Raw genomic sequence first — 25,988 nt, forward strand, 5'->3', positions numbered from 1 at the left:
ATGGCGGCGGGCTGGGAGTTTCACCTGCCGCTCGCCGCCGCCGACCTGCTCCGCGACGGCGGCCCCGGGCGCTACGCCGTGCAGGAGGTGCTGCCCGTCCGTGAGCTGCCACCCGCCATCGCCGGTAAGGGCCCTGCGCGCCGTTCGCGGCCCGCTCCGCTCCCGCCGCCCGCTCGCGGCCGTGACCGGGTGTTCCCCCCCCCCCCCCCACCTCCCCGCCGCCGCCCCTCACCGTGTTTCCCCGCAGCTTTCCGCAGTGCCTTCCGGGCGCGGGGCGCGCTGGCAGTGCTGCAGCACTTCGACCCCCTGTACAGCCTGCTGCAGTGAGTACCGGGCGGGGGGGGCGGGGAGCACCGGGAGGGGGGCGGAGGGGCTCCCGGGTGCCCGCACCTCTCCCCGGGGGTGTTTCCTCGCTGCCCTCACGCTCTGCGCTTGTCCTGCAGCCACTTCCGAGCTGTGGAGGCTGCTGTCAAGGAGGACGCCCTGGAGCTGCTGATGAGCGGTGGGTATCCCCTCTCTCCAGCTGGAGCAGGAGCGGTGCGGATCGCTCCCCTTCCGCAGCTCGGTGATGATATAAAGGCTAATGTGACTCTACCAGTTGGGTTGCACCCTCAGCCCATTCCGGTAAGACAGGTCTGTAATCTTGGTGGACAACGCTGAGCCGTGCGTGTTCGCTGTAAGGGCAGGCCGACAGAAAATCCCCTTCCCTGCGTCCCTGGAAAACACGTCTTCGGGATGCGTCAGCTCTGAGCGAGTGTTTCCATGAGCTGCCAAGGGGCAGTGGGGACAGGATGGGGCAGCGCGTGCCAGGTTTGGGTTGCAGGGGGCAGCCCGTGTTGCAGCTGGTGAGATGTGAGCACAAGTCTTTGGTAATCTGATGGCTGCTCTGAGTCTCCAAAAGAGAGGGTGGCTGAGGGACCTGGTGAGAAGTTCTCATTCCCTTCTGCCTCTCTTCAGTGGTGTCCCATCATTCCAACGAACTTCCTGCCATCTTGGGCGATTCCGGACTGAGCCACGCCGACCGTGCTGCTCACCTCAACGCCCTCAAGATGAACTGCTACTTGCTGACTGGCCTGGTGGATGCCTTCGAAATTGAAACCTGCAAGAGTGGGTTGTTGGAGGTGGATCCTGGTGGGAAGGTATGTAAGGGGACAGGGGGGAAAACGAGATAATAGAAGTAGAAAACGTGGAAGCTTGCTGAACATCGTGGTATATATCAGGTGTTATAGCTGGGTGTATTTAAACACGATTCCAGCAAGAGCAGTGAGTTATGGGGAGTACCGGTGTTTCCATGAAACCATACATGGAAAACAACCACAGGGACAACATGTGCCTAAACATCCGCAGGGACTCAGATGCCCAGGCTTCTCTGTTTCACTCTTCAGTGTCTCACGAGAGTTCCTTTCTGTGGTCAAAGATGACAGTAACATTTGATACGGGCATATAAGCTTCCCGTACATCTCACAGGATGTCTCTTAATGCTGTAGGATCATAGAATGGCCTAGGCTGGAAGGGACCTCAGAGATCATCTAATCCAACCTCCCTGTCATGGGCAGGGACGCCTCTCAACTAGATCAGGCTACTCAAGGCTCTGTCCAACCTGGCCAGGGAGGGGGCATCCACCACTTCTCTGGGCAATTTATTCCAAAGTCTTACCACCCTCGTACTGATGAATTTCTTCCTAAGATCTAATCTAAATCTGTTCTCCTTCAACTTGAACCCATTTCCCCTTGTCCTATCAGTGGACACTCTTGTAAAAAATCCCTCCCCAGCCTTCCTGTAGGTTCCCTTCAGGTATTGGAAGGCAGCTATTAGGTCCCCCCGAAGTCTTCTCTTTTCAAGGCTGAACAATCCCAGCTCCCGCAACCTGTCCTCATAGCAGAGGTGCTCCAGCCCCTGGATCATCTTTGTGGCCTTCCTCTGAACACGCTCCAACAAATCTGTGTCTCTCTTATGGTGGGGACACCAGAACTGGACGCAGTATTCGAGGTGGGGTCTCACAAGAGCAGAGTAAAGGGGGAGAATCACCTCTCTTGACCTGCTGACCACGCTTCTCCTGATACATCCCAGGATGCGGATTTAACAGTTGTTTTTTGAGGAAAGCACGATGGTGGTGGTGTATTTCTGTTGTCAAGCTGCTGATGTACCACGTTGTGTAATCTCCTTTCTAGAACAAGAAGAACCGTACCAAGATCTCGGGATCCTTTTGGGAAGAGGAGAGGGAGCCGCTTTTACGGCTGCTCACACAGCTGCTACAGCTGGATCTCCGTCAGCTTTGGGGTGGTTTGGTGGTGGAAGAAGAGTTTGTCAGGTATGGGATGGAGTGGATGTAGAGGTGGGATGAGCAACAGGGGTTTTCTGGAAGGGAGGGTTACACGTTAAATCTGCCAGTGGGCTGGTTTTGCAGCCCTCTGCGGGGTGGGAAACCATCTTGAGACAACAGCAATGTCTTTAGGAACCACGTCCTTTCCTTGTGTAGGCCTCTCAATTTCAGATGTCGTTTGCTCAGTTTTTGAAGAATACCAGACACGGAGAATCTCTCTGGTCTGAGATAAATGTTTGGCTAGTGCAGTGTGCTAGGATGATGTTGGTGCCAGTTGTGACAGCAAGATTCACTGTCTCTCTTCCATGACTTTAGCTTAATGACAGGAAGCTGCTACCGTGTCCTGGAGAATGCAAGCATCGGTCTTCAGAAGTACCGGGCCACGCGGGAGGCTGTGACACATCTGCTTGCTGCGGCTCTGGTTCACTATGATCACATGTTCAGTGAGTTCCTGCTCTTCTCTCTTCTTCCTGAAGCCGTTCCCAGTTACTTTCCCTGACCTCCTTCTTCCTTCTCACGTGCGAAAGGTGCCACTCTGAAGATCACGCAGATGCTGCAGCACTTTGAACACGTAGCCCCGGTGTTTGCACAGGCTGTGAGCCTCTGGGCTACAGATTATGGTCTGAAAGGCCTGGTGGGCGAATTGCTAAGGTGAGAAAAATACCCCGAGGCTTGTCCTTCTATCCCTAGCAACTTGAGGCAGCTTGTTCCTTGTTTCGTCTTTCTGTGCAGGGAAATCGGACAGAAATGCCTGCAGGATCTGGCTCGTGATGCTTCTGGAATCAAGGGTTATGCCACCTTTATAACAGAACTGGCTGAACACATTCCAGCTCTAGTGCTCTCCAACATAAGCGTTCTCCTGCGTCACTTGGATGGAGAGGTACATTTCCACAATATTACCTGTCCAGAGAAGCCAAGTGGTGAAGGTGCTGCTATCCAGTTTTTCTGTCTGAAAACAGAACCTCTTTCAGAGATTGAGTAGCCAAAACCTACCCTTTGGAATAGGTTCTGCCCTCATCTAAAAGATGCAAAGGAAACAGAAACCATGACATCTACTGTCTGGTTGTCTCTCCCAGATATCAGAGAACAGGAGACTGCTTACTGGTCTGAGATCCTGGCCGTTGCCCGTTGTTCTTCAGTCGTTAATGAGTTCGTCATTGTGTTACCTTTTCTTAAACTACTCTTAAAAGCCATAAGTGGTTTTCTCATCAGTTCTTGGCTTCCGTGGACCTAGCTGGATAGCAGAGTTGGGTTACTCTGTCTTGCAGGCACAGCCGTGCTCACCCAAGGTTAACAAAAAGTCCATAATGGAGAAACTCACTTAAGGCTGGAACCTGGGACTGAGAAGGCTCAAACCCCGGGCTGTCCTTCCCCTCGGTGCATCAGGCCATGTCTTTTTTTCTGTTCCTGGTTCAACAACCCTTTTTTGCAGAGCTACGTGATGCGAAACGCCATTCTGGCGGCTATGGCAGAAGTGCTGCTGCAGGTGCTGAATGGTGACCAGCTGGAGGAAGCTGCCCGTAGCACTCGGGACCAGTTCCTGAATATGCTGCAGGCCCACGTCTGGGATGTCAACGGCTTCGTGCGCAGTCGTGTGCTCCAGCTTTTCACTCGGATTGTTCAGTGCAAGGTGAGCGTGCAAGGGAAATGGCGTTGCCTCAGTCCTGCCTTCCCCTGTTGTGTTTTCCGAGGGAATTTCTGTCACCCTGCTCTTGGCAGAGGCTGAAGTTGAACAGAGAAAGATATCGTCCCTGTGTACTGTGGTGTCTGCAAGTCTTTTTTCCCAAGAGACCGAAAATCCTAGGGGCAGGGGAACTGGGGAACAGAAATTAAACGCTGCTCTTTGTTACTGGGACAGACTAGAAGGAAGAGCACAGTGCACAAGCTCTTTTTGGACATTGGTAGATACACCCTGGGTAACCCAATCTTAAGTCCCTGCTTTCAACAGAGATTGGACCAGAAGGTATCCAGAGGTCCCTTCAGACCTGGGCTTTTCTCTAAATCTATGATCTATGCCTCTTGGTACATTTGTCTGCAGGAAAATGACTTTTCATGAGTCTCCAGGTCTTCTCGATAACTCTCTGCTCTGGTTGTGTGCCAGGCCCTGCCTTTGACTCAGTTTCAGTCGGTGGTGTCGCTGGCTGTTGGGCGCCTCAAAGACAAATCCGTGATAGTCGTCAAAAACGCGATCCAGCTCCTGGCTGCGTTTTTATCCAACAACCCCTTCTCCTGCAAGGTAATTCCCATGAGTGTGATGGATATGCTAGATGGCTGATGGCAGGGTGCTACAGCCAGGGCAGCAGCCATTCTGTGCCTTGTGGGAGGGACAACAGAGCCTGTCACTATGCAACTGGGAGCATTCTGGTTTTCCTGGGCTCAGGTCTTGCTTTCTCTGGCTCTCCCCTCGCTTGGTGTAATTAGTAGGTATGGTGAAGGGCAGGAGCCTTGTGTTTGGTTGTGGAAAAACCTGCAGCAGTTTGATTTGAATCCGCGGTGGGATTTCTTTCCTTAGGATCCGCGTTAGTCTTTTGGAGCATTCTGCACAGAGCTGCAGCTCTTTGTGTTTAGCTGCACCTTGTCCTGAGCTCTGAGCCTCGTACTGGCAATTTACAGCAGTTCCCATTCTAGGGTGATGGCCAGAGCCAACTAGTCTAGATTCCAAAAACAGGGTTATCTGAGGGGATTGACAGCTTAAAGCAGGGAGTGGAAGAGAAAGGAGAATTCTCACATTTCAGAAAAAAAGAGGATAAGTAGCATTTTCTTCTTCTCTTCCTGGCATCTTCAGTTGAGCTGTACTGACTTAGCTGAGCCGCTGAAGAAAGAGGTCCAGAAGCTGCAAGAAATGAGGGGCTGTGACAGATCTACAGCAGGTAATTTCCTTTTTTCCTCTCTTCCCTTCCCAGGATGTGCCAGGGCTTATTTTTCCTCATCTTAAATTTGCTCTCAAGTTGTGGTGGCTTTTGTCTCAGATCTTACTCATGTGAGACAGCAAGGACAGGTAACTGGGATGAAACTCACAACAGTTTTTCATACAGTGGTGTTATAAAAGGACCATATGAATGTACATATCTAGATGAACAGTCCATTTAGCTAAAGATCCTATTTTCAGGGTAAGAACAGAAAATACCTATGAACACCCTCCCAGGTTTCCATTTTCAACAACTCAAGGACTGATTGAGCCATTATTTTGGTCAGATATTAACTTAAACTTGATTAGCCTTGGACCTGGTGCTGCCCACGAAGCAATAAATAGCAAAATGATGGTTCTCTCTTAACTGTTGGTTTTTTACTCTCAGTGGTTTCTTTTTTTATGCCAAAGAATTCTTGTCGATTCTTACTGTGGTCTGGGTGGGATCAGCAGTGGGAACAGTGCCTACCTGTGAGGGGAAAAGAAAAATAGAATTCCTAATCCAGATGAGTTTCTCTTTCTGTTTGGCGTCTCATTTGAGTTCCTGTATTCTCCATTCCCTCCGTTGTTATTTTTGATAGCTCCAGCAGTCACCCCAGAGGAAGAGTGGGAAGCGATGCTGCCAGAAGTTAGGGCTGCCACACAGCAGCTCTTTCTGCGGCTGCAGGAAGAGGAAGAGGAAGAGGAGGTGCTGGAAATCGAGGAAACAGTGGAGCGTACATCAGAGCGAATCACTGGGCTGCTGAGGAAGCTGAATTACAAGTAAGAAGGCTCTGTAGTTTGAGAGGGTGTTTATCCCAAGGGATGTGCTGGTCTTTCATCCTCCGTTCGAGAAAGCTTTGAGCTTCAGAGTAGAGGGATGGTTTCTAGGAATGTTACTTTGTGGAAGAGCTTGACATGGGCACCCAGCACAAGGTGCTGGCAGGAGCTGCTTTGCCAGGTGTTCAGGGCAAAGTTGGGTGGTTTCCCTTGTGCTCTGCCCCGACGGGTTGCTGATGTTCTCTTGGGCAATGTCGTTGTCCAGGAGTGCAGCCCGCCTTACGCAGAAGGCCCTGGGTCGCTTCCAGGGGAAGGAGCCCTTCAGCAGCCCCACAGAGGAGGATGAGGAGGCAACAATCCTGGCCATTCTGAAGAGACTTTACACAGGTAACTGCTTCAGATCACTCTGTCTCTTCCCTAAGTCTAAGCTGAAGTCAGAGCTGGGCCAAAACCCTCTGGAATGCCCTGTCCCTCCTGACCTGCGAGGCTCCGTCTCTGTGTGCTTGACAGCTCATAGAGCTGCACCACCTCTGGATCATTCACTTGTCTAGCAGCCTGGCATATTTGCTGGATCACATTAGCCCTGTTACTTCATTTCTGGTCATAACAGTTCCATGTTCCCACTAGAAGTGCATTTCTGATTCTTTAACTCACATAATGTTTGCTGAGGGGAGGGAAGCCGGTGTTATCCACTCACACCCTTCTGTCCTGTCTGAATTTGCCAGGAGTTCTGCTTCCTGAACAGGTGGTGGCACATAATGCTTACCCTTAGTGGCCTTGATCTGATTCAAGCAAAGTCTTGCTTATCTGGGGCTCAAGCCTCTGGGTGTGTTTTTAAGACTTCACATGCTTTGTCTTTGGTGTTTGTTTCAGAATAAAGTTCCATAGCCAGTCCCCTTGAGCTCATGGCTGTCAAAAGGCTCCTGTCTAAATAATTTGATCTTCTCAACTTTGTCAGCTGTCCACACTTGCAGGGAGTAGTATTGTTTGCCTTCTCCGTTCTCTGCCCTGATTTCCTTTTAGCACCTCATCCATGTTTGGGGAGCTGTCAAGTTCAGATTAACCCCTTCAGCATTTTAATGGAGTTTACCCCAACTGGACCATGCCTTTCTTGACCCTTGTATTAAGTTGGCATTTCTGGGGTGCGTCACATTGTAGTACTGGAACTTGCTCTACAGCGTGTTGAGATTTTGTAGCTAAGGCTGACAGCAGAATTTGGATTTTGTGGAAGTCTGGCTCTTGGAAGATGTCATTGAGGTGGAGGGAGAAGGGTTAAAATACCCTGAACCATGCCTGTTTCTCTTGTGCCTTCAATACTGCTCATAAACAAGTGTTTGTGCTGTGCAGGTTCGTGCACTGAAGAAGGCTTCAAGACTGAAGAAGTTGTACCAGAAGAGCAGCTTCAAACAGAGCTGGTCAAACAGGAGATGTTGGTGCAATACCTGCAAGATGCTTACAACTTCTCCGTGAAAATCACAGAAGCCCTGAGCCTGATCAGCAAGATGATGTATGACAGCTGTGTCTCAGGTGTGTCAAGTAGCCATGGGGCCCTTTCTCCCCTGTTCGCCGTTTTCAGATCTTTTCCCCTTGCCAAAGAGGAGGTGTGGGAGTGGTGGAGCTCCAGGGAAAGGGGAAAAGGTTGGAGGAGCTGTTCTCCACTGAGCAGATGTCACAGGTGCTTCCAGGATATTGGAACAGCAAGCACCATCTCAATGGGCCTCATGAAGAGGTTGCATTAGGGCATGAATGGGCTTTTTACAACTCCATTTTTGAAATATCAAGGCTGAAAAGGGTTTTGAAAGCCAGGTGACCAAAATGACTTAATTTACAGTGGCAGCCCCCATCCTGTGGGAGCAGTCGTATGTTCATCATCTCTGCCAAGGTTTTCCCAAAGCAAGCATGGCCAGTGGAGCTGGGTTCTGTTACCTGCTCAGCACCCTGATGCAGCTCCAGGTGTGAGGTGGCCACAAGAGGGGAGCTGAGCAGCTTGTCTTGTCCACCTCACCTTTACTTTATTCTGTAGCTAGAAGTGATCCTGATCAACAGGTTCTGTAGCCTTTTCAGTGCTGTAGAGCAAGCTGGTGAGTAGGCCTTTGAGTTAATTCAACTATTCATATTTAACATTAGAACTACTTGAACCAGTCAGACTTTTTTTTTTAAGTGCTTATCATAAATCAGCCACCCCTGAGGGGGCTGGGGCACAGAGGGGGCACAGCTCCCTCCTCTTCCATCCTCCCTGGCACATCCACTTGCCAACCACTCCCATAGTTCTGGGGTACAGAGGGGTCTGGGCACTAGAGCTTCATGCAAACACTTCTGAGGCTTCACCTGCATTGAGAACGTGTATGGTACCTGTAGCAAGCGTGTGGGCTTCCCCAGCAAGGTCTGGATATCGTTACCTGTTTGCACACGGTTGTGGTTTGACCCCAGCCAGAAACTAAGCACCACGCAGTCATTCACTCACCCTCTTTGCAATGGGATGGGGGGAGAGAATCAGAAGGGTAAAAGTGAGGAAAATGGTGGGGTGAGATAAAGACAGTTTCATAGAATCATAGAATGGTTAGGGCTGGAAGGGACCTTCAAAGGTCATCTAGTCCAACCCCCCTGCAAGGAACAGGGATATCTCCAACTAGATCAGGTTGCTCAGGGCCTCGTCCAACCTGGCCTTGAACGTCTCCAGGGATGGAGCATCCACCACCTCTCTGGGCAACCTGTTCCAGTGTTCTACAACTCTTATGGTAAAAAATTTTTTCATAATATCCAACCTGAATCTACCTCCCTCTATTTTAAAACCATTACCCCTTGTCCTATCACAACTGGCCCTCCTGAACAGCCTCTCCCCATCTTTCTTGTAGGCCCCCTTGAGGTACTGGAAGACCGCTATAAGGTCACCCTGGAGCCTCCTCTTCTCCAGGCTGAAAGCAAAAGCCACACATGTGTGTGAGCAAAGCAAAACAAGGAATTCACTCGCTCCTTCCCATCAGCAGGCAGGTGTTCAACCATCTCCAGGACAGCAGGGCTCCGTCACGCAGAACAGTTACTGGGGAAGACAAACACCATCACTTGAACAACCACCCCCTTCCTCCTTCTTCCCCAGCTTTGTATGCTGAGCATGACATCCATAGGGTATGGAATATCCCTTTGGTCAGCTGGGGTCAGCTGTCCCAGCTGTGTCCCCTCCCAACTTCTCATGCCCCCCCAGCCTGCTCGCTGGTGGGGTGGGGTGAGAAGCAGCAAAGACCTTGACCCTATGTGAGCGCTGCCCAGCAGTAATGAAAACATCCCTGTGGTATCAACACTGTTCTCAGCACAAATCCAAACCATCACCCCATACCAGCTACTGTGAAGAAAATGAACTTTATCCCAGGCAAAACCAGCACAGACAATCAAAAGTGAACTCCTGAGTTCAGTGTCTGTACGAGTCATTTGAAGTTCAAGGCTGAGAGGGTGCCCCTCACCTGATACGTAAACACTTGGGGTTTGCTTTATTTTTTTTCTGGGATGGAGACAGTATGCTGCTGGGTGATGGGGTGGTGGTAAGGGATGTGTGTGCTCCGATTTAAATTTTTTAATTAAAGAGTTAAGATTGGAAGATTGAATTTTTTTTTTTTTTTCTGTTGCAAATATGTATCTTCTGGTGTGACTGGGGGCAGGGGAAGCATTCCAGCTCGTCTAATGGAGGATCTTTATTCAGATTTTTTAAGTCAGGGCTAATACTGGTGTAAGCTCCTATTTAACCAGACATCAGGCTCTATGAACAGTCTCTCCCATCGCTACTGTGGCTCTTGGGGATGCTCTCCAACTTCATGTTTTGTCTTGTCTTACGAGCAGAAGACTGGGCAGTATGTTTCAGGAATATACTGGAAGTCAAGCTGGAATCAAATACGTTATTCCTTACCCCATTTATGCATCAAACACCTTAGTTCCTGTGCTTACAGCATTGCACTGGGACTTGCACTCAGCTGCTCGTCTGCTGTGACCATGAGATCTTTTCTTTTAGCAAAGCTGCTGTTTCCCAGAAGAGAATTTTGTTCTTCTCAGGCATGGCCTCTGTGCTCTTCTAAAGGTATCACGTTAAATTCAGCTGTAATATTGTTAACCTGTTTCCTCCAGGACATCTAGTGACCCCATTCTGACTTCAGCCCCCTGTAGACAGTAGCAGTGACCTCAGATGCGTGTAGGGTTTGCTGTGAGAGCAGGATGCCAGGGATTTGTTTTGACGGCCCCTCCAGTGAGGATGAGGAAGGAACCTCACTGACGCACTGTTCCTCTCTCTGCAGTGGTGCAGGAAGCCATCGAGTTCTTTGTGACGGTCTCGCAGTTCGGCGTGCCCCAGGCACTGCTCGGAGTCCGCAGGATGCTCCCGCTCATATGGTCGAAGGAGGCTGGCATTAAGGAGGCCGTGCTGAACGCCTACAGGCAGCTCTACCTGAGCCCCAGCGGGGATTCGGAGAGGTATGGATCTTCCTCATCAGAAGGGGGGTTCTCTCTGGTTATTTTCCCCCTCCCTTGTTTCTTCCGGGAAGCTGTTGGGAATGGGATGTAGACAGGAAGAGGAATCAAAGTTGCCACGCTTCGTGCTGAGCTGAAATGGAAGATTTGCTTCCTCTAGCAGAGATGCTTTCTCTTTGAGGTGTTAACCAACGCTTGTGCAGTTCCAAGATGTTTTTATATGAGTATCCTGGGTGTGCTGCGGGACCTACTGCTGGGCTGCTGCTCTTAGTTTGTCGTAATGTGTAGGAAATTGATGCAGCAAAACTCTGTGGGAGACCTCATGGAAGGAGAAGCTGAGAGTTACTCTGAATGAAACTGGTGTCAGGCACTCACGCTTGGCTTTCTCATAAATTTCACTCTTGTGCAGAGCTCTGCACCAAGACAGGCGTACCTGGATGAGCTGGGTAGGGTCTGTGATGGGCAACGAGGAGCGTCAGTTGGGAACGTTGGTCATGTCAGCAGGCTTCTTGACTGAACGGATTTTTTGGATGGCTGTTTCAACCCCTGTGGGAGTCAACTGTTGTTATGGAGTTGTCCCACATCTAAGAGTCTTGCATACCTCTCCCTCAGTGGGAAAGGTTGTTGCCTGATGTCTGTTCCCTCATTTTGATTTTCTTATGGCTGTAGTCGCTCATCCTGTTGGGATAATAAGAGGAGTGGTACGCAGTGTGGTCTGAAGTTGGAGCTATCTTTCTTTTACCAGAGCTCAGGTTTTTTTGCAGACAAGTCACACGTGCTGTGGCCTTATCCAAGTGTAGGCATTCTGCTTCTGGTGTAAACAACGCATTCCTCAGGGTTTACTGGTTTTCTTACTGTCGGTTGTGTCCTTGATTTTTCAGTATACACTGTTTCTTTATGCCTCACACTACCCAAGGTTAGTTGTTGTTATCGTTTGCGTGCTTTCACACACATTGCTGTTTGTGTTTCATTCAGATCGAGCTTCAATCTTTTTGTAACAAACTTCTACGCGTGGCAGGTGAGAGGATGCTAATGGGGTCTTTGCTGCTGGCCCTTATGGAGGATTTGGAGGTGGGAGCTGGGTACTTGCATGCTTGTGTCTTCCACACTAGAGGGAAGCTGTGTCTCCCCCCTACTGTGGTATTTCTCTTTTTGCTTAGCACTTGCCCACAGGTAAACCCTGTTGGATACACATTCACTAAGATAAGTGTGATCCCTGGCAAGATGCACCATACCTCACCCTCGTTGGTACCATCAGGGCAATAAAAAGCACCCACTGCTTCTTATTTCTTCTGGATAGTATTGCCAGGAGACAACTTTCCTGCAGTTTGAGCTCTGGCTTTATTTGTTCATAGAGAGATTTTTCAGTTTCTTATGCTCTAGGGAGCAGTACTTTGACTTGTGGTTGAGAGCAAACTGGGAAGTGGCTGGTGAGTGCCTCTTGTTGGGTCTCTGAGCACCGGGAGGAGCAGCAGTGCACAAGGCAGTGGACTTTTGAGCCCGTGTCGTGCTCATTGGCACTTGAGCTGGGTGACTTGGAGAACTCCAGCTTGCAGAGGGGAAAGTTTTCCTGTCCCCAGGGATCACCTCTGTTATCCAATAGATGTCCTCAGCTCTCTGAATAGGAGAGTAATTGTGACAGTTGCTTTTTGTTCACCTTTTCATTTTTTAATTATTATTTTATTTGTCCCCCTTTAAAGGGCCAGGGCCCAGAGCCTGGTGCATTCTCTCTCTCTCATCATGGTGGATGCTTCGCTAGGAACGATACAGTGCTTGGAAGAAATAGTGAGTACTTGCCTTGCCTGGCTTTGAGTTGTGTTTGTGATCTTGGATGTCCATTAGACTGAAGTGCAGTTGGTCAGTTTGAAGCCCATCCATCTCTGCCTCTCTCTACCTGTTTCGTTGCATTTCTTTTCCAGATCTCAGAGTTTGTGCAGAAAGATGAAATAAAGCCTGCTGTGATCCAGCTGCTTTGGGAACGATTCACAGAAAAATCTCCGTGCTCGTCGCTAGAACAACGTGCTGCAGTGATGCTGCTGGGGATGATGGCACGGTGAGCCCAGGGTCTGATCCTGCGAGCGGGAGGATGTCCAGGGAGTTGAATTTTACTGAAGAACTATGGGTGCTGCATCAGCTGATGCTTTGTTCTGCAGCTTCAAAATTAGTAACCAGGTCATGGGGTAATGCAGCCTGGAATTAAACGAGTTGTGCAGGGTCCCACCAGCACGGTGTCTGAGTATGATGACGTTACTGTTCTGAATGTCCATCCCTTCTCAGGGTTTACTGTGGCACAGCTCTGCAGCTTTGTCTGTGTTTGGATAAGAACAGTGAGAAGCTGCTGAGTGGAGATGTCTGGAGCCTTTACCATGGAGGGAAATGAATCTGCTTCCCTTTCTGGAGGCAGAAAGGGTATTTGCACGATAAGGTTTTCATTTCCTCCATTTCCCAGCCCAGTAACCCTTTGGCATTTAGCTTACCTGCTGCTTTCCTCTTGCTCTTCCTACTGCAGTCCTTCATCAGTCAAAAACAGACCTGCATAATGATGATCTTGAAGTTCTTGGCTCTAGAGTTGGAGCCATTTCTGGAGTTTACAGCCAGTTCTGCAATTTGAGAATTAGATATTCCTTCCAATGTATTCCCACCACCCCATCCCACGAGCTTGCAGCAGAATTGTAGATGTCATCTCAAAATTAATATCCTTCCCTAAAATCATGGGATTTAAAGAAAACTGTGGGTTTCCGGGGTATCCCAAGAGATCCTGTGTAAAATCCATAGAATCACAGAATGGTTTGGGTTGGAAGGGACCTCAAAGATCATCCAGTTCCAACCCCCCTGCCACGGGCAGGGACACCCTCCACTACACCAGGTTGCCCAAAGCCTCATCCAACCTGGCCTGGAACACTTCTAGGGATGGGGCATCCACAACTTCTCTGGGCAACCTGTGCCAGTGCCTCACCACCCTCAATGTAAACAATTTTTTCCTTATATCTAACCTAAATCTGCCCTCTTTCAGTTTAAATCCATTGCCCCTTGTCCTGTCACTACACACCCTTGTAAAAAGACCCTCTCCAGCTTTCCTGTAGGCCTCCTTTAGGTACTGGAAGGCTGCTATAAGATCACCCCAGAGCCTTCTCTCCATGGGTGTGTGTATGTGACATAAGAACAGCACACCCTTCTTCACAAACGTGCTAAGGGAGGTGATTTTGCTTTTGTCCTAGAGATGCCTGTTGTGAACTTTTTGGATTCTTTTTTAAAACACGTTAGATTCTGCCTTCACCCAGTTAATTGTATGCTCCTCAGACCAGGACTGCATAATTCTGCCTTTTAGGGGTAGAAAGGGAAGAGGGTGGGGGTTGCATGTTTTTTTTTGAGGGGAGGGGTGTTGTTCTGTTTCCCCAGTAAGGGAGAAGCGTCGCTCATCACCATTCCTGAGCTGCTGAACTCTCTTGTGTTTTGCAACGTTTTTCTTACCCTTTTTAGTTGTGCTCCTTTCTGATCAGAGAGAAGAGTCAAGAATCTTCTTTCTTTACAAGGAGACAGTATGCCCAGTGTTGTTCACTTTGAAGAACCTCCTCTCTTAGTGGAGTATGGATTATACTGTGCAATATTGCTTGTTACTGCTATAGCTTTATCTGGAGTCACTGGATGGATTTTTTGTTTGTTTGTTTTTCCTTTCCCTTCTTACTCCTTGTGCCTTGCAGAAGGTTTGAGTATTTCTATTGGTGACACCATACTTCTGCAAACTTTCAGCAGCAGGTCGTGTGATACCCCCATCTGTTCCATTCCACAGGGGGAAGCCAGAGATCGTAGGGAGCAACTTGGATGTCTTGGTGACAGTGGGGCTGTCGGAGAAGGCGTGCGAAGACTTTCGCCTGGCTCAGGAAGTATGCAACGCCATCTCCAAACTCGCCAGCAACCCGAAGGTAAGAGTCTTGGCTTGTTCTCGAGGTCATCCTGAAACAAAGAAGGGGGAGAAAATGCTTTGGATTGAGAGGAGAGAGAAGTGATTTCAGTTTTTACTGATTTTTGAAATGAAGTAGGTTGAGACCATTCAGCAGCACTGGCTGGAAAGCTTTAGCGCGCATCAGTGCCCGTGTAACAAAGGAATTTTCATTAGGCAATAGGCTGAATTCAATTAGTGGAGAGTTCAGTGCACAAGAAAATCTGTTTTTCTTTCAATTCTCTTCCTCAGACTCCCAGTTCTAAACTGATCCGTGTTTCCTCAACCGTAAAGCCTTTTCCTCTTCTGATGTTTTCTGGTGATGTGATTCTTTTGCCCTCCCTATTAATTGATGTTTGGGAGTTGTCAGCTGTACAGATGAGTATAAAACATGAAAGGTTTTCAAACCTGTCCATGTGGTACTTACAACAACATGATGGTTGATGGCTTCTTTGTCTGGGGAGCAATTTAGACTTTTTTTTTTTTTTTAAATGCACTTTGAAAATTAAAACCAACCCTTTTTGGTTTTTGTCTCAAGTATTTAGGGTGTTTTTGTTGAGTTCCAGCATAAAAGCAGTCCTGACACACAGCACCCTCATTCTGCATTTGCCCCTTCGACTGAGGACATTACTGCAGAACCTTTAGGAATTAATGTGTGTTACAACATTCTTCAATGTTCTGAAGATGGTTGTAATTCTATTTTAGGTTGACTTAACTCTGCAATTAAGTTTGTATGTGAGAAGGGACTGAACTGTAGATACTTGAATGACCGTGGTAGCTCTTCCTTCCCCTCCCTCCCCAACCAGAAGTTCAGTACAGACAGTAGGATTGTAGTTCCAGCTACTGAAAGCTGGTAAATTCTCAAGCAGTAGCTTGTTTTGATCACATGTAACTTGATCAGGCAGCCACACACATGCTGGAATATCTCAGGCATTGTCACACTTGGTTTAGTAGCTTTCTGGGTTATCTTATTTCCAACCTAAAATGTGGTGGGACTGATATGGAGCGTATGGAACAGCCTAAGTGTGAGGTGGTGTTGGATCCAGAGCTATCATTAGTTCTTTTTATTGATGATATCTTGCTCTTAAACAAAACCTCATGGTTCTGGAGTACCCATAGGCAAGGGCCTCTAGTTGACTTATTGTTGATAACTCTGAAGATGCTCTAAAGGTTTTCCTCTTCATTCATTGTGGAGAATGAGTGAATAACGCAGATTTTAAGAGTCATTTTGAGATTTCAAAAGAGTTATTTTGATTTAAGGTGAAATAGCAGAACTGTCTGGGTTGGCCTGAGATCATCATTTGGCCAAGCTTTAAATCCACCCAGTGCTGCCGCTGTGCCTTCAAAAGTGACAGGAATGTCCCCGCTGTGCAGAGCAGTACTGGATGTCCCCTCCATGGGCCTAGCGTGGGTTTTATTAGCATTGTGCACCTAGAATCACAGAATGGTTTGGGCTGGAAGGGACCGCAAAGATCATCCAGTTCCAACCCCCCTGCCATGGGCAGGGACACCCTCCACTACACCAGGTTGCCCAAAGCCTCATCCAACCTGGCCTGGAACACTGCCAGGGATGGGGCAGCCACAGCTTCTCTGGGCAACCTGTGCCAGTGCCTCACCACCCTCAGAGGGAAGAATTTCTTCCTTATATCTAATCTAAATCTCCCCTCTTTCAGTTTAAATCCATTGCCCCATGTCCTGTCACTACATGCCCGTGTCCAAAGCCCCTCTCCAGCTGTCTTGTATCCCCTTTCGGTACTGGTAGGCTGCTGGAAGGTCTCCCCGGAGCCTTCTCTTCTCCAGGCTGCACAGCCCCAAATCTCTCAGCCTGTCTTCATAGCAGAGGTGCTCCAGCCCTCAGATCATCTTCGTGGCCTCCTCTGGCCCCGCTCCAGCAGCTCCATGTCCTTCTTGTGTTGGGGGCCCCAGAGCTGAACGCAGCACTGCAGGGGGGTCTCAGGAGAGCAGAGCAGAGGGGCAGAATCCCCTCCCTCGACCTGCTGCCCACCCTGCTCTGGATGCAGCCCAGGACACGGTTGGCTTTCTGGGCTGCCAGCGCACGGTGCCGGCTCATGTTGAGCTTCTCATCCACCAGCACTCCCAAGTCCTTCTTCTCAGGGCTGCTCTCAATCCGTTCTCTGCCCAGCCTGTCCTTGTGCTTGGGATTGCCCCGACCCACATGCAAGACCTTGCACTTGGCCTTGTTGAACTTCATGAGGTTCTCCCAGGCCCACCTCTCCAGCCTGTCCAGGTCCCTCTGGATGGCATCCCTTCCTTCCAGCGTGTCCACCAGGAAGGGCATGGAGAGATCTCTTATGTGGTAAGAGTAACTCATCCATTCTCTCTGCAGCCAGCACTGGGGAAGAAGGATGGACCTTTTCGACTGCCGCAGGACCACATGCTCTTTGGGTGCCTGAGTGAGACTGTGACTAAAGGTGAGCTCCAGTCAGCCATCAGTTTGGAGGAGATGGAGTTGGGCTTTGATGTAGCGTGTGTTGTTGCTGGCATGTGTGGCACATGGCTCTCCCTTCTCATCAGGCTTTGCCCAGCCAAGTGGTCACTGGATCCCCTTCATGGAGGCAGCAGTAACACTCATCTACCAGCTAGCAGAAGGGGCGGAGGAGATTTGTGCTCACATCCTGCAGGTGTGCAGTCAGAAAGCTCTGGAGAAGCTGCAGGAGGCTGATGAGCAGAAAGCTGGTGAGGAAGAAAACCTGTTGAAGGAAATCTGTGCCCGTGGTTTCTTGTGCTGCCATTGGGTGGCCTAGAGTAACCGCAGGAGGAGAGCAGAGCCGAGGGGCTGGTGGAGGTGTTGGTGTGGGAGGGTGCGAGTGCTGTGAAGGAGTCTGTGGAGCGTGGAGATGGGTTATACAGTGAGACTTGGCAGGAACTGGTGGGGAAAGAGGTCTAGATGGGCACTGAACTGTGGTGGTTTTTCCCTACTAGATCCAGAGGTTTCTCCCAGCAGAGGCTCTGAAGGTGCTAGCAGTCTCCCCACGTTCCTGCTGATGCACCTGGTGTCCCTCGTGGGACAGGTGGCACTGCGGCAGGTGGCGTATTTGGAAGTGTCAGTGAGTGCAGAGCTACGCAGACGCCGCATCCTCACAGAGGAGGGGAAGACCAAGAAGCCACCTGGCAGCAGCATGAAGAAGCAGAGACCCCAGGTGAGAACTAAGAGGTTTTCTTCCTGTGGGCAGCTCTTCTAGTGTCCCAGCTACTGTCACAGCAAACTTCTGGAGAATGCACTCCTGAGGATCCATGAGGTCCAGGGTAGTGTGTGCCTTGGAAATAGAAATGGACAGGGGTCGGTCAGGATTGACAGGGAGAGCTGAGGTCCTTTTCAATGACCCTTTTCAATAAAATTCACACTGTTCTTGGGATTTGAACAGGCAGAGGGGAGGGAAGGAGGTGTGATATCCTGGCCGTGCTTATCTTCCCACTTCAGGCAAACGTTTCCTTTCCCCACTCATCACCTCCTTTCTTACTGGAGCAATCTACAATTGCTGCTAGTGGAGACGAACGCTCATTTGTGTCCTGAGGTTTGGAAAAGGCTTCTGGAACCTTGGTCTGTAGGGCTTGAGGGTCCTGTCCTCTCTCAGGTAGTAACAATGAAAGTTTATTAGTAACCTTCTTCATGGGATCCGTATGATGGAAATACCCTGTTTGCTTCGGTCTGCCTCGGAATGTTTTCCAGAGTGTAGTGAGGCTGACTTTCTTGGGTAAGAATCGAGGAAAAAAACCTGTGTTTCCCTACATATCCAGTCTGTATTAGATGCCTGCACTGCTATGTCTAGAGAAGTTTGTAGTTCATTCCCTCATCCACCCTGCTTATCAGTGTCACTACCGTTCCCCACGCAGGAGGAAGTCACCGTGACGTTTTCCGAGCAGCAGCAGTTGGATGCGGATTTGGTACTTGTGCAACACCCGTGTCTCTGTTCTTCCCTCGTGTTGCTCTTGCCTTGCTATAAGGTTTCCTGGAATCCTGCTCACAAGACCAGCAATTCAAAGGCCGCTTTGAACTTCTCGCTTTTAGGATTTGTGTCCCTTGAGTCGTGCCAGACTCAGGCATTGATGACAGATGTGTCCTACGTCTGTCTCGGCTTAGTAACCTCGGTAGCTTAGGCTTTCTTCTCACTCGTGTTCTGTGGCAAATCCTGGGCTGTCCTTCACATCTTCGTTCAATTCTCAGGGAAAAGTGGGTTATAAAACTCTCCAGCAGTCTGTTGCTCCCAACTCTAGTCGTGCTGCTGGTAACACGCATGCACCTCTCACCCGAGAGAAGAGTACTTGGTGAAGAAAGGGTTTACTGTTGCCTGCCATCTTTTTTTACAGTCTTCCTTTCTGCACAGAGCACAGGAAACGAGACCACCACTATGGAGGAGGAGCTGGGCCTCGTGGGCGCCTCAGCTGACGACACGGAGGCTGAGCTCATCCGCAGTATTTGTGAGACGGAACTTCTAGATGGTGAGTGTGACTGCCACCAAGGAGCGCTGGCTCCACCTGCCTGTGTGAAGGAACAGGTGTGGTGGGTAACAGATCCAGGAGGAGGAAGGCTGTTTCCTTCAGAAGGAAACGCTGTCATTTTTGCCCGGTGTCAGTTCTCCACTCTGCCTCTCTCTGGAGGTGGTTTCTCAACGGTGACAGTGAGTCAGCCAGCTTCTGTAGTCTGCAGGAGTTCGGGGATAAATTGAGTCATTGTTCTTAAAGAGGGATGCACAAACAGTGCTCATGGAACTGCTGTCTCCATCCCTGCTCTCTAGGGAAGCACCTGCTCTCTGCCTTCGTTCCACTGGTGCTCAAGATCTGCAACAACCCGGGGCTCTACAGTGACGCGGCGCTCTCAGCTGCTGCAGCCTTGACTCTTGGCAAAGTCTGCATGATCAGGTAATAGGTAGCTCCTAGAGCTGTGCCAGTCTTTTCTTCCCAGCCTTCCAAGTACTGAAGCATAAGAAATGTTGCAGCTCCTTTCCTGTGGAGAGAACAAACACAAAAGAGCGTTCATATTTTTATCTATTTATTCATTATTTTTCAAAAATTATTTTGTTTGTGTCTCTGAGAGATGGGACTTTGGTATCCACGCCTTGTTTTCCGTACCCTGTCCTCTCAGCTCGGAGTTCTGTGACTCCCACTTGCGCCTGCTGTTCACTATGATGGAGAAGTCCACTCTGCCTGGTGTGAGAGCCAACCTCATTATTGCAGCAGGAGATTTGGCCATCCGTTTCCCCAACCTGGTGGAGCCTTGGACATCACATCTCTATGCCAGGTAATGCCACGCTCACTGCTGGGAGAGGACAGGTGATGAGAGGTCTGTGGAAGGGTGACACTGGGCTTCTGGAAGATGGGAATGACCCAGGAAGTCAAATTTGAAGGTGTGAGTGCAGGGAGACAACAGACCTGGGCTGTGGAGTAGGCTGTCATGGGTATCCCTGACTTGGAGCTCCTCACTCAGCTGCTTTCTGCAGTAACTGTGTTTCTGTCAGGTTGCGGGACCCCTGCCCAAGCGTGAGGCAGACGGCTGGGCTGGTGATGACTCACCTCATCCTCAAAGACATGGTAAAGGTGAAGGGCCAAGTGAGCGAAATGGCAGCTCTGCTCATAGACCCAGAGGAGGCAATCATGGGAGTGGCTCAGAACTTTTTCAGTGAACTCTCCAACAAGGCAAGTGGATGCTCAGGGACCTTAGTTCACAAGAGTGGGGAAGGGCTGCTGGAGGCTGGGTCAATGACACAAGAGTTGAGTCCTGGAGAAGGTGTGTCAGTGGTGTGGAGCTGTCTGTTCCTCTTTGTTGCCTGCATGAGAGTAGACAAAGGAAATTTCACAACGTTGAGTTGTGTTTCAACCCTGATGTTGCTGAATTTGACCTCATCCATTTGCATTCGAAGGCAGGCTCCCAACCAGCACCTTGTCCCTTTGCTTTCTCGTGTGCATCTAGCACAGGGTGAGGAACAGTTTTCTGCAGTTTACGCCTTACAACAAAGTTCCCTGACCTGTGGCTCGGGCAGTGCATCATCTCTGAAACCTTTCAGAGTTTTTCTTGGCTGTGTGACGTTGTGCTACTGAAATTGAAGCAGTTACAGCCCAAGATGATACTGGGGCTCTACTATCTTGGCTTGCTCTGCTAAAAGCAGAGCCAGCTACCTGACTGCACTGACTTCCTATCTCTGCAGTGTCTGTGACAAAACCATGTAAAAACAGTGGGAAAGGGAATCTGGACTGGGCCTCCTCAGGTGAGATGGGAGGCAGTTCCTTGAGCTGAACTGCTGTGTAAGTTTCCTTTATCCAGGAAGTTTTTTTGTTGGGCTGTGACCAGGTTGGAAAGCAAAGAAACCGCATCCAAGTCTGCCAAAGAGCAGAGCTGTTGCAAACCAAGGGTTGCAGTTGTTGGTAGCTTGTTGGTTTGTTGGTTTTTTTTTTTCCCCCTTAGCTCCAGCCGAGTAGTCTCAGATGAGTTTGGCTGCCTGTGTGCAGCTCTTTTGAAAAAGCTGATGTTTTCAGGCAGTAGATTTGGGGTGGGGAGAAAGGAGGTAATTTTAAGTGGGCACCTTACTGGGCTTGAGTGAAACTGTCCTTCATAATTCTCTGTCTCATGTAGAACTTTGTATCCCACATAGGGTAACGCCATCTATAACCTGCTTCCAGACATGATCAGTCGTCTCTCGGATCCCAGCTGTGGCATAGAGGAGGAATCCTTCCGCACTATTATGAGGTATGCTGGGCTTAAAGAAATCTCTTTTTTGACCAGGACTACATTTATGGAAAGGAGGTGCCAGATCCAGGGAAGAGGAACTACCAGCGTCATCTACAAAATGCTTTTTCAGTTGTTCTCCTTGATGTGACTTTTTCAGTTGCATCTGACCTGGAGTCATGCTGAGGAGAATCGATTCCAAAGCCACGTAGTTGGGGGTGAGGAGAGATTCCACAAAGTGTTTCCACTGGCTCGTTCAACATCACTTTCCCTCTAGAAAAGGGAAAGCAGTTAGGTTTGGGTATGGGAATGTGGATATGCAACGTTAGGAGAACAGAGCAGATTTTAAAGACTCTGCTCTTCCCATATCGTAGAAAAGCAGCTCGGTGTGGTGGTTGTACGCAGACCAAAGTTGGAACAAGGATGTGCTCAGAGCAGTTGTGTCAAGGCCAGTGGCACCCTGACTGAGCTTAGGTTACCAGAAACGTCCGTGCAAGGAAAAGGGAGGCCAGCAGGACCTTCTTATAAACAGAAGGTACTCAGTGATTCCGTGAAGACATCATGCAAAACGCAGAAGTACTTGACCATGTTGAAGTCCATGTCTGTGTTCCTCAAGAAACTAAGAAAAATGGGGGATCGGGTGAGCGTTTAAGTTCTGTCAGGCTTTGTTGCCACTTCAGTGCAAAGTAACACTCACTTGCACATTGATCCAAAATCCAGCAACACACCTTCAGCAATCTAAGATGAAAAAAAGTCACAGGAACAGTTTTGAAGGGAAAAAAACAAAACAAACCACACACTACACGCCGCCCTGCCTCCCTCAAGATCTGCTTGTGGGACATAGATGGCTGGATAGGATGGCTGCAAGGGGAAATGGAGTTTCCTCTCTGGGCTCTCAGCTTTGCTTTTCTTTTCCCGTTGCAGACATCTCTTCTCCTATATTACAAAAGACAAACAGACAGAGAGCTTGGTGGAGAAACTTTGTCAGCGATTCCGGACTGCCAGGTGGGTCGTAATCCTCATTTTCCCGACAAGCAAGTCTGCTGCTTAGGAGCTGGTAGAAGAAACGAGCTTGTATAGGATGGTTGTGACGGGTCCCCGTCAGGTTCTTCATACGGAAGAGTGACAGGTGCTGGGATAACCTGGATTAGGTCCCCTTTCCCCTTTCCCCTTTCCCCTTTTCCCCTTTCCCCTTTCCCCTTTCCCCTTTCCCCTTTCCCCTTTCCCCTTTCCCCTTTCCCCTTTCCCCTTTCCCCTTTCCCCTTTCCCCTTTCCCCTTTCCCCTTTCCCCTTTCCCCTTTCCCCTTTCCCCTTTCCCCTTTCCCCTTTCCCCTTTCCCCTTTCCCCTTTCCCCTTTCCCCTTTCCCCTTTCCCCTTTCCCCTTTCCCCTTTCCCCTTTCCCCTTTCCCCTTTCCCTCCAGGAGCCTTTAGGCTTCCATGGGTCTTGTTACACTGTGTTGGCCCCTCTCCCTTCCCTCCTTTCTTAGGGAAAACAGCTGGTGACAATTTAGATCCGCGTTACAGCGGAGCAAGGACACCCCCCCGTGTGGGTTTGATGCACCTTTGTGCTCCTTCTCCACAAGCCTTTCCCTTTCCCCTCAGCCAAGAAATCTGTGTCCAGCTGAGAAGTTGGGATCTCCCCAGCAGCCTTGCCTGGCTGATCCCAACTTTATCTAGTTGTTAGGGGCCTGTCCTTGTTCTGTGTGCACGGGCTGCACCCTACTAACTCTGTGCCTCGAACTCCACTTTCTTCTTCAAGGGCTTGTTCCACTTCACATTTGTGCCTTTGCTCCACTCTGTGCCTGATCACGGAGTAATAGTGCAGGATCTATCCCATGAATCTGGGATATCATTTTGCTTCCTGGGTTTTGGGGGGTTTTTTTGGTGTTGCTCCTTTCTCCAAGCTGTAACTTCACTGACACAGACATACACTGTTTTTTGTCCAAGAAGATAATAGAAATTTATCTGCCTCTGTCATGTGCTTTTGGTGGTATCTTCGTTTTTACTTTCCGCTGGATTTGGTGCACCCTGCCTTCCTCCATTCCCATGGGTTTCCTTCTCCATTGTTGTGGCTTTGCCCTTGAGGTCTGAGCTGTGTCTGCTTATCTTGGCCATTTGTACACAGTGCCTGGGCATGTGACCTGCTCAGCTGCCTCAGGGAGTTGCATATTCCCCAGAAATATTTGGATTTTGTTTCCTGAGCTGGAGCAGAGAGTGGCCCCTCTCTCCAAAACTGCCTCCCAGGAACACTGGTGAGCTCCCTACACCACATTCGTAAAGAACCATCTCCTTGTAAGCCACATCTAGCCTTTACTAACATTTCTGTGCCACAAAGATGATCAGTTTAGTGCACACTAATGCTGGAGCAAGACTCTCACTCCGTCCAGGCTAAAGCAGGAGCTTATCAGAAAAGATTTTGCAGCCACCAGCAGCCTCCACCACATTTCTGGAGCTCTAAACTCCGCCAGGTGTCATTCAGGCTTTAGATGTGGAAGCACCTGGATGCTGCAGCTTTGGTCTCCATCTGTCTGTGTTTGGACAGGGTGTTCTGAGAGGACATATGCAAGACAGACTTCCAGACTTTTGCTTTGTTGCTTTGGATATATTAATAACAGGGGCTTTGGCTCAGCCTTTTTTCCTCCTATTCTACAGAGAGCTACGTTAAGGATGTTAGTTTGCTTTTTTTTTTTTTCTCCAGTAACTTTTGCTGGAATTTGAACGTAGTCCTTCTTTGAAACAGCGTTGACCTGTAACAGAACAACCTGAATCTCATGTTCTGCAGGGCAGAAGGACCTGCAGGATACACTTTATCTCCATGTGCTCTAGTTCTAGGTAGGATGTGCTCATCCTTACACACCCCTTTTCATAAAAGCTAAGGGAATCTTTGTCCTTCTCAGAACCGAGCGTCAGTATCGGGATCTGTCCTTCTGCCTTACGCTGCTTCCCCTCTCGGAACGGGGCCTTCACAAGCTGCAGGACAACTTTGAGTGCTTTGCAGACAAACTCCAAGACCCAGCTGTCTACAGTTCTTTCCAAACTGTGCTGTCTCGATTCCGCAGAGCAGGTGGCAAACCTGAGACTAAAGTAAGGATGGGGGGAGCAAATGTCCAGGCCAGGAAAACAATTGCTTTTTTCCTTGGCCCCAACAATTTACCAGAGAACTTGATGGTGATTCAACTATGGATGTAATACTTCTCTCCCCCCTGCCCTGTTCTCTCTCTTCTTCCCCCTGCCCTCTTCTTTTTTTCCCCACTGTGTTACATCTGCATCAGGTTCTGGCTGAAGAGCTGGAGCAGAAGCTGTCTGCCTGCCATAACCGAGGGCTGGATTCAGCAGAGACGTGCCAGGAAGGCAGCAAAACTCCGATGCCAGAGGTGGCCAAGCGGAAACCAACAGGAAGTATGTTTCTTTTATGAGACTGCAGCCTTTCCCCTGATCCTGCAGTCCAGCAGAGACATCTAGAGACTTTTCCTCACCCTTACAGACAGAATAGCTGATACAGAAAAAAATTTCTGGGTTTTTTTGGTTGGTTTTTTTTTTTTCTTGGCAGGTTCACGCCGCCAGCCCCTCAGCACGGCCAACAGGGATGAGGATTTCGTCACACCCCAGCCTCGAACCCTCCGAAACCACAAGCGTGCTCAAAAGCACCCTCTGCCCAAAAAAGCTGTTATCACCTTCTCCAGTGATGAGGAGAACAGCTCTGAGGACGGTAAGGCATTGCACGCGTATGCTCAGAAGGTGAAAGTGGAGAAAGACTATAGATTTGGCCCATCAGGGATAATGGGCAGAAGGGAGAAGAGAAGGCTCTGGGGTGATCTTCCAGCAGCCTTCCAGTACCTAAAGGGGCTACAGGAAAGCTGGAGAGGGGCTTTGGACAAGGGTGTGTAGTGACAGGACAAGGGGCAATGGCTTTAAACTGAAAGAGGGGAGATTTCGATTAGATGTAAGGAAGAAATTCTTCCCTCTGAGGGTGGTGAGGCACTGGCACAGGTTGCCCAGAGAAGTCGTGGCTGCCCCATCCCTGGAAGTGTTCCAGGCCAGGTTGGATGAGGCTTTGGGCAACCTGGTGTAGTGGAGGGTGTCCCTGCCCGTGGCAGGGGGGTTGGAACTGGATGATCTTTGAGGTCCCTTCCAACCCAAACCGTTGTATGGTTCTAACGTGTGTGGGGCTTCCAGGCACTGCCTGAGCTGCCTTTAGATTTCTCTGCTCAAGGCATTGGGGTGCTGGTTATTGACACGTTTTACTCTCTTAGAGCTCTCGGCAGAACTAAAAGAGGAAGAAACCCCCACCAAAACAACCCCCATCACCAGATCTTCAGCCCGCCGGCTGCGCTGAGGGAGCCATCTGCCACCGGCTTTAACTAAAAATAAAACTTGTTTTATGCAGCAGTCGTCTTCTCTTGTCTGAACTACCCACAACATGACAGTGCTTTAACTGAGGATGAAATGGAAGTTACCCACCAGGCTAAAGCAATTCCAAGCCTGTCTTTTGAGATCCCCACAAAGAAGGGCAGTGATGAACGTAGCTGCCACTTGGGCTGGTTTTGCCCTGGCTTTGCAGATCGAAGTAAGCTGCTCTGATTAAAAAAAAAAAAAACAAACAAACAACAAACCAAACAAACTTTGGAAGAAAGTCTTCCTAAGAAGAGCCAAACTGACCACCAAGTACAAAAAAAAAAAGCTAGAGTGCTTCAACAGAGAATATGCAAAGTGAGCAGGAAAAAAAATTCAACTTCTAATGAGTTTTTGAAAATAGAAAACCAAAACAAAACAAAAAACCACAATTTTATAATTCTTTTTGCCTAACTCAAAGCTACCAGGTGTCCTGGTAACAGTGGTTGTCTCACTGCACTTTTTGGAATGTATTTGCTGTGAATCCAATTATGTTTCAAAATAAAACTGGCACTTAAGCTCTTTCCTTCCA

General features: G+C 49.3%; 1 protein-coding gene and 1 non-coding gene across 2 annotated transcripts; both read left to right on the forward strand.

Moving 5' to 3' along the window:
* On the forward strand, nt 1-25,435 carry NCAPD2 (non-SMC condensin I complex subunit D2). The gene is made up of 31 exons (XM_086616641.1): nt 1-124; nt 248-323; nt 444-502; nt 958-1,139; nt 2,172-2,311; nt 2,639-2,766; nt 2,851-2,974; nt 3,056-3,203; nt 3,756-3,953; nt 4,425-4,559; nt 5,109-5,193; nt 5,813-5,993; nt 6,256-6,377; nt 7,338-7,517; nt 10,271-10,445; nt 12,143-12,227; nt 12,362-12,495; nt 14,233-14,365; nt 16,730-16,814; nt 16,918-17,079; nt 17,326-17,543; nt 18,729-18,843; nt 19,140-19,263; nt 19,487-19,642; nt 19,860-20,037; nt 20,991-21,085; nt 21,989-22,069; nt 23,962-24,148; nt 24,337-24,463; nt 24,615-24,773; nt 25,318-25,435. The coding sequence occupies exons 1-31, from the start codon at nt 1-3 to the stop codon at nt 25,398-25,400; spliced, it is 4,179 nt and encodes a 1,392-aa protein (XP_086472767.1). The 3' UTR covers nt 25,401-25,435.
* LOC147529339 (small nucleolar RNA U85) lies at nt 561-883 on the forward strand. Its single transcript, XR_015222701.1, has one exon. It is a non-coding gene; the product is annotated as a small nucleolar RNA U85 (small nucleolar RNA).
* Nucleotides 25,436-25,988: the final 553 nt, after the last annotated feature.

The sequence above is a fragment of the Tauraco erythrolophus genome, chromosome 1 (genome assembly GCF_009769465.1).
Source record: "Tauraco erythrolophus isolate bTauEry1 chromosome 1, bTauEry1.pri, whole genome shotgun sequence".
Taxonomy (NCBI): domain Eukaryota; kingdom Metazoa; phylum Chordata; class Aves; order Musophagiformes; family Musophagidae; genus Tauraco; species Tauraco erythrolophus.